The sequence below is a fragment of the Limulus polyphemus genome, unplaced genomic scaffold (genome assembly GCF_000517525.1).
Source record: "Limulus polyphemus unplaced genomic scaffold, Limulus_polyphemus-2.1.2 Scaffold1, whole genome shotgun sequence".
NCBI classification, from domain to species: domain Eukaryota; kingdom Metazoa; phylum Arthropoda; class Merostomata; order Xiphosura; family Limulidae; genus Limulus; species Limulus polyphemus.
In genome coordinates, this window is record NW_013665611.1 from 1,024,758 (window position 1) to 1,032,990 (window position 8,233).

General features: G+C 31.3%; 1 protein-coding gene across 1 annotated transcript in view; it reads right to left on the bottom strand.

Annotated features, from left to right (window-relative positions):
• Positions 1-8,233, bottom strand: part of LOC106459536 (calcium-activated potassium channel slowpoke-like) — a 128,785-nt gene that overhangs the window by 60,976 nt on the left and 59,576 nt on the right. Inside the window, exon 3 of the mRNA XM_022386045.1 lies at positions 2,365-2,385. Within this exon, the coding sequence (XP_022241753.1) occupies positions 2,365-2,385 (21 nt within the window). The remainder of the gene's footprint in view (positions 1-2,364; positions 2,386-8,233) is intronic.

Below are 8,233 nucleotides of genomic sequence, written 5' to 3' on the forward strand. Positions count from 1 at the left end.
CTCGCGACCCTCAGATTGCGAGTCGAGCGCCCTAACCACCTGGCCATGCTGGGCCTTTTTTGTTATTACTGGGATTATTTGTATTTACTTCATATCAATAACAAACAAGAGTCCATTAAAGTTTGAGGTTAGTTTTATATTGACCAAAAGGGAACAAAATTTTATTGAACACATTTCTTAATAATAATAATAAGAAGAACCAAACAGTACTCATTACAGTTTAATATCGTAAATCATAATGTGTTTTTTTTATTACAAGTAAACATTTTCTCCGTTTGTAATTAAGTCGATTTCAAGTAATCGTTTTTCGATGAAGTTTTTTATAGGCTTCTGCAGATTTTGGAAATTCCTTTTAAGATTATGTTTCAAAACTTCGAATCCTTAGGGGATATTTAATTCTAGACTGTTTTGTAGAAGGTGTCAAGACCTTTTGAAGTCTTAAGTAAACTTACACTGACTGACCACTCTATTAGAATCAACACCTATTATTGGGTCGGACAAGTTATTTGTCGTGATAACAGCCTGAACTCAAGGAGTATGCACTGCAACTGGTCCAAAGATATGAATATTATGATCTGGTGTTGTGTTGGTCAAGGAAGATAACTGAGCTTACTAAACTAGGAGAAAATTTGGGCGGTGGATGGTTTCACTGTTTTCCTGAAAGGACTCTTGTTCATCAGAATGGAAATACAGCAGTATTGGGTGGGCATAGTGGGCAATAACTTTCAACTACACTCTGGATATTAGTCGCTGCTTTAAAATAGTTAAGTGACTCACTCAGTGCCACGAAAATGTGTCTGAAGCTATTACATTAAGTCCAACAGCTTACACTGCTAGAACAACATAAATAGCCTAAAGTGCCTCCTGTGTATTTTCTCCATGCTCTTACCGAACCATTAGCAGAGAAACGAGTGAAATGCGACTCATTAGACTACGTCACACGCTTCTAATGATTCATTATCTACACTTTGAGTCCTAAATACTATTAAAGTCACGCTTTCTGCTTTCTGGCATAAAAGGTTTTGAGATCTGATTTTGAGCTGTCAAAAAGACAGTTTTTCTAATGTCTTTCGCATGGTATGGCTTATGAGAATCGGACACTCACTTGGGTTGAAATTATCGATAAGTTGAGACAAAGTCTGAAGTAGTCTGCCATATTTTACAAAGCTGCTCAATTGTTTTATCCCTCGATCTATTCACAGCGGATGGAGGTCACAGTTTATGCTAGTGACAGACATATTCGCTTTCAATTGCCATTACTGATATACTTTGATAACAGGTACTAATGAAGAGCAGTATTTGATAAAGATGGGCACCCACTATGAAGCGCCTTTGAAAGTCGGAGAAATTCTTGCTCTCACCCTTTTTATTGCAGACTTACTATGTGAGGTATGTTTATATATTTCAACTTATAACACTTCAGCAATCATCCGATGTATCTGAATTGTAATCTATGTTGCATTTACTAATACACGAAATCGTCTACAAACAGGTATATGGCGTAGGTGCTAATAAAATGGCCAGTCGTGTATTTTTAGAACAGACATCTTGAAGGCTGAATAAAGCATTCTTAGACTACTACTCGAGTAATAAGGTATTGAGGCGTATGTATGAGAGAAACACCCAAGAAAGCGATAAAAGGAGCGTGGTTATTCTGCATGATCAACTATAACCTTTATATCATATACTAAATAAACAGTAGGAGATAATACAATGTGCCCTGCGGTGTTATAACACCAACTTCGCTTTAACTGGTTAATGAGTTAATTTCTCTACCACACTTGTTTTCGTTGAGACTCAAAAAAAACTCCGTGGCGTATTTTTAATCGATGTTTATGCAGTTTCTTTAGCCTTTGGTTTCTATGTTTTGGTTACATATAGTACGTCTAAAGAGCGCTCATTTTGAAAATATTGTATATTTTTTTATGTTCACTAAAAATATGCACTTATTTCTCAACTAAACATAAATCATAAAACATGTTTTTATTCTTAAGCAATCATTTTATCAATTACTAATAAACCACGACACGAAGAAGACATCTATTACGTATTAAAAAGTTTCCATGCCCAAATTAGTGTGGTGTGCATATTACTTGAATAATAATTTGTACCGTTACTTTATCGACATCACTAAAACTTTTAAAACCAAATTTAATTACATAAATGTGAATCATTTGTCAGTGATTTTGGGGCTTTCTATTCCATACCACGAATATTAATTTTTAAGTTACCAAAAAGATCATACATATTCAAAAAATACACATTTCTTCGCTAAAATAGTTCCAATTAAACTACAATAAAAACAGAAGGGGAAAGGAACGTGAGAGAAAACAGTGGGGGTAGAAAGAGTAAAATTTTACTCACCCATTAGCAGGATCCCCCGTGCTAAAAAAGGAAGCAAAGGAGAAAGGAAGGCGAAGAAAGAGAGGTTTGTAATGTCGTGACTGAGAAGTTACAATTTTCTGCCCATAAAGAGCAAAACAAAAAGAAAAAACTGGTCCATTATTTCCTCAAAAGATGGGTTTTAAAATAAATAATTATACACTTATGTGTATGTCTATAAATCGTTTAATTTTAAGCTAATGGCCGTATATACTTTTCAAATACATGGATACAAATTAAAATGTTTAATGTGTTAATCTATCAACAAGTTTTAAAACAATAAAGTTCAAAATGCCCTTCTCACAAAATTCAAATTTTGAAGTTTTAATTATTATAATAATAGATCATGAAGTATAATCACAATATTGTACTTAAACGTTCAGCCTTCATATTTCCTGGATATATAAAATTATTTTACAAAATGAAAGAAAACAAAAAACATTTTAAATATAATAATATAATTCTTAAAGTCAACTTTAAATTTAGTTATCGAAATTCCTTTAATGTACAACAAAAAGAGAACAATATTATTTAACATTTAATACAAACTATTATTTTCAAGTTATTGCTAATATTGAGATACATATACACATTCAGAATTTTTGGTGTCCATCTGGTGAGGATAACCTGAACCAATCAGACACAAAATAAACAAATTAAGCAAATAATTATTCCTTGCAGGATATGAAAGATAAGTGTGCTGACAGATAATTAATTACATAAGATGCGTGCAGAATTTCAAATTCTATTTTTCACACAGAAAATATTAGAGTGATGATTTTAATTTATGAAAACAAATTAAGTAAATAGCTCGCACTTATGTAAAGGTTGATTTCGAAGAGAAAAAAACTGTGATAGCATGAAAATATTTTAAAACTAATCCTGTTCACAACAAAGTTTTAAAGAACTAAGAAATGTAGTTTCATACAGATATACAACTATAATTGTCATCATTTAATTAGATGAATTTAGTCACGTTGAAAGAGTTATGTTGTAATAATTAAGAGAAGGAATTCCATTATATTTTAGGCAGTAAACAACCTGAAATCTAAAATGCAACTGTTCAGACAAGACAAAACACTTACATGAATAGAGGGAAAAGTATCTGCACGTATAATGAAGTTGACGCGTACAATTTCTTTCCCATTGCTGGTGAATACAATATCATACTATACATAAACGAGCTGAATTCGTTTCTTCATTTTTTGTAAACGTATCAATAACATGCACATAAACAAAGTGACAGGCAAAATATTCCCTTACTCTTTACAAAATTAGTATTTTTTTTAGTTATCTGATTCATGTATATTAAAATGACATCTGTAATCCTATAACCAAGAAAAAAAAATAGTATGTAATAACCAAAACATCAACATCATGTTGTACGTTAAATGAAAGGTTTACAAGGAGAAACGATTTTTTTCTTTTTTTTTACAATTAATATCGATCTTGTTCTCAAAGTATTCTACTTTACATATTCTTTGAAATGCAAAACATTTCGTAGAAATATTATGCTTCTTTAGAGCTACCGAAAAGCGAGTAACATTTATTTTAATACAGAATGTTATACTACTTAAGTATATTACTGAAACATTTTAAGAGCGAAAGACCATCCTGTAAAGTTGGAAGACTCTCTGAAAAGATAAGAACTGACGCCAGACTTGTTTTATTAGTTTGTATAACACACGTTACTGATAAAAGAATATCCTTCTTCCAAGTGATATGCATTTACAATTGCTTTGCTTATTGTACGTGTTTCTGATTCCATTTTGCAAATTCTGGATCTTTTCTGAATATAAATCAAGTTGGTCCATTCTTTCCTTGCTTGTTTCTTATCTGTTTGATAAGTGAGCAAACAACCAATAACCCTCGGTATTATGTGAGCAACAGAATCACGATGACACTCGAAGATTAGCAAATTCTGACTATTCTCTGTAGACATTACCGTATAGCTTTCGCTTCTCTTCCGTGTCCTTAGAGAGTTCCGTGCACCTGAAAGAATGTTCACGAAACTAAACGGATAGAGAAAGGTATCGATTTGTGCTGAGGAAAGAAAAAAAATCCATAGATCCAAGAACGTTCCTCAGTAGCCATTCTTCTCCGAGCTATTATTTTTGCTTTTTGTATTTTGCGGCTGCACGATATCAAATTATCTGGAAATGCCAGGAGTTCATTAAAAAAAAAAATGAGTTAGTTTGCTAGATGGAGAAAACTGGAGTGCGTGATGTAACTATTTTGGGTCGTTTTATGAATAGCTACTCTGTTTATGATTACTGATGAATGAGAGCCCACTTGGTTTATCTGCGAATCTGTCCAACTAAGCTAATTTTAATGGATCATTTTGTTGGGTTTCTGTATACATTTTATTCAAAACTAATGATTTTTATTCTTGGCAACATTCGAATGCGAAAATATATTAAGCTCAATTCTTTTAGTAAACTTTTAAATAAGTTTACGATACACCAGATTACGAAACCCACGTATTCAAGTTTTTCTATACATTATTATCTTGGAGAGAAACCTTGAATTATAGTTTATATACATATGTATATATATATACATTACCTAAAATATTTCCATAACATTGTTTTAAAAATTAATATGAAATAAGATCTACAACCATTAATCAATATTTAATTGTGTTTATATTAATGAAATACAAATACAAATGAGAATAACAATTTCAGTAAGTTAATTAACATATGTTATTTAAGAAGAAGCCAGATAAATATAACTGTAACTATATTTTTTGTAATAATAACTGAGAAAAATGAGCTTGCATTATTAATGCTTTAACTACCCAAGACAAAACGAAATATCGGTTAACCACAAATAATTCGTACTGGTATTTAACTACTCTAAAACTATCAAGGTGTGGTAAAACTAACTCTGTTTAGTATTTGAAACTTAACACAATCGAATGAGGAATCGTTAACCTTAAAATAGTCAAATAATATACGATTAGTGTTAACAATTTTCTAGTAATTTATGAATGACCATAAGAAATAAGCTTCCTTTAACCATAAATATCGAACTTCAAATTAATTATTAATTTTTGAAATCAACTTTAAAACGGTGAAGTACCGAATGATCAACTCTAAAATAAACAAGTAAAAATTTGATAAAGTTGTAAACAGTATTTTAAGATGTTATAAATACGTAAGATAAGAATAACATTAAACAGACAAGTCTGGTTAGAAGAATAGAGAACATATATTAAACAGTGAGAAGAAATGTAAAAACAGATGGACTTGTGGCTGTTAGGCCTTTTCAGAAGTTTTCTGATGAAAAGCTGGAAATATACCAAAAGCTCAAGCTCAGAATAAATATTCATGCATTTCTTGATTATGTTCATGTTGTTGGAGTTTCTTTCGTTGAAGAGTTTTCTTTTTAAATTTAATAGCTTATGATAAAACTTGGAAATTTCAATCAACATATAATCAGCTTACAAAACTGAACTAATGCATAATCAGCTTACAGAATTGGACCAATATATGACAGACCTTAGCAAAGTCAAACAAGATATAATCAACTTACAAGAGGACCAATGTATGATCAACCTTAGTAAAGGCAAACAAGACATAATCAACTTACAAAAGAGGATCAATGTATGATCAATCTTAGCAAAGTCAAACAAGATATAATCAACTTACAATACACGATCAATAAAATCAATAAACTTAGTATTCCGAAATTGTTTCATCTCGGAGTCTACGTTTAAGGGAGGTCCAGTTCAATCTACACTTTGATCAAAGTGTGTCATTGGGTTATACTAGTTTCGGAGAATTCCAATCTTCATCAGTAACCATGAACACAAGTTAACCAAAGAAAGACAAGAATAGTGGCCGATGACACGTTTTCTTCACTTCACCTGTCCAGTTTATAGGTTTTTCTCACAATGACTATAAAGCCCGTTCACACCAACAGTATATTTGAAGATACATTCAGTTTACAAAAGTAGACCAATGTATGACTAACATTAGTAAAGGCAAACAAGATATAATCAAGTAACAAAAGTGGATCAATGTATGATCAATCTTAGCAAAGTCAAACAAGACATAATCAACTTTGAAAAGGTTGAATAAAGTATAATAAACCCCAAAACTTGCAAACAATACATGATCAATTTAAAACGATTGGGCAAAATATGATCAACTGTAAGCTGAAGTGAAATCAACTTTAGAAAGATTGAGTAAAATAGTATGAACTTTAAAAAGTCTAAAACAGATTGCCTTTCTTGAAAAAGTTTTTTGAGTGAAAACATTAGTATATCAACTCACTGTTTTAAATATGAACTTACACTTACTCGGAATGAACGGATCGTAAGGTTTCGATATCATCCTTTCTCTAAAATTATTGAAACTAGTACGTGTGAATGTGTTCGTAAAGATGTTTTCTCAGAAATGTATCAGTTAACTCAGTTTCAGACCTTTCAAAATTGTAATACGTAACAGAACCAATACGAAAATCAATCACGTTTTTGGTTTCAGGAATCAAATTCTGTTCGTACGAGATCGAATGGTATTACTTCAAAATGACGGTGACTGCACGAGTTTTGTTTTGTTAATCGCTTGATAGTCAGTCAGCCAATATCTTCTCCCCCTAGATATAAGCGTTGACAGCATACCCAATACAAAATTTTGAGTTGAATTAGCTAATTACTTGTCTTTTATATCACCTAGCAAGAAGATATTTCGTTACTCTCAAAGCTGTAAAGACTTCCCGACTAAAATGAAAAACAAAATCCAAAGGGAAGTCCATTCTAAGAGGGTACATCTAATCACCAAAATCACATTACTGCACCATAGGGTTTACAAAAGCTCGATAAGTTTTTCATGCATTAATATTTTATGTCGACAAAACAATAGTGCACAGTTTTGTTTGCTTATACATGTGCTTGCTTGTGAATGACTAATTACTGGTAATTACCCTGTCGATTAAGCTTCCGCTATAGGAACAAAATTATGTAGAAATTGAGAATTGAGCTAAGAAAACCAAATGCATTTGTTAAAAACTATTCAAAGATAATCACAAAATCTATTCTTCGTTGAAAACTACGTGTAACTGAAAGACTGATAGAAACAGATTAGGAGAATGTGATGAGTCTAAATGACCGGAAGAAAAATTTTAAAATCATATATATTTATAGTTGCTCAAGAGACTGAAGAATCATATAAAAATCGTGTATAATGTTCGTAAAACGTTCAAAAATTCATTTAAAGACAAAAATAGGGTTTCTTAAATAAGAAACCCCACAACAGCAAAGTAGCACGTTGCAAATAAGTTACGTTTCAGAAAGAATAGTTTGGAACTGAATTTTCACTTCAAAACAGCTTAACAGTAATCCCTCTTTACTGTTACTGTGTTACAGATTTAACAATCTTTTCGTTTCTCTCTGTAATGTGATGTTTACGTTTTCATGTATTTATTTTGAAAAAAAAAAGATGAATAAATAAATAAATACACAATAACAAGACTTTATATTTATTAATTTACTCATATCACAGAACAATGTGCTAGAGATTTGTTAAGCTATATCTATTCTTGCATCTGTCTAGTTGTATCCAGGATAGAAAACGAGTTTTATGTTGCTTTAGACAAAAGTGGACATACAGACAGGGATTGCATCAAATCAAAAATAATTTCGAACATTCAGAAAAAAGGTGTTTTTTGTCTCTACTATTTGTTTGTTTGTTTTTCCGATGGGATCTGCGTCCTTTTCCACTTATTTTGTGCCGAGTTAAAATACATTAAATTTTTAATAATTCTGAGAACTTTCGGTTAAAACTTGTGTATGAAAAGTTTGTTTATTTGTTTGTGAATTTCGCGCAAAGCTACACGAGGGCTATCT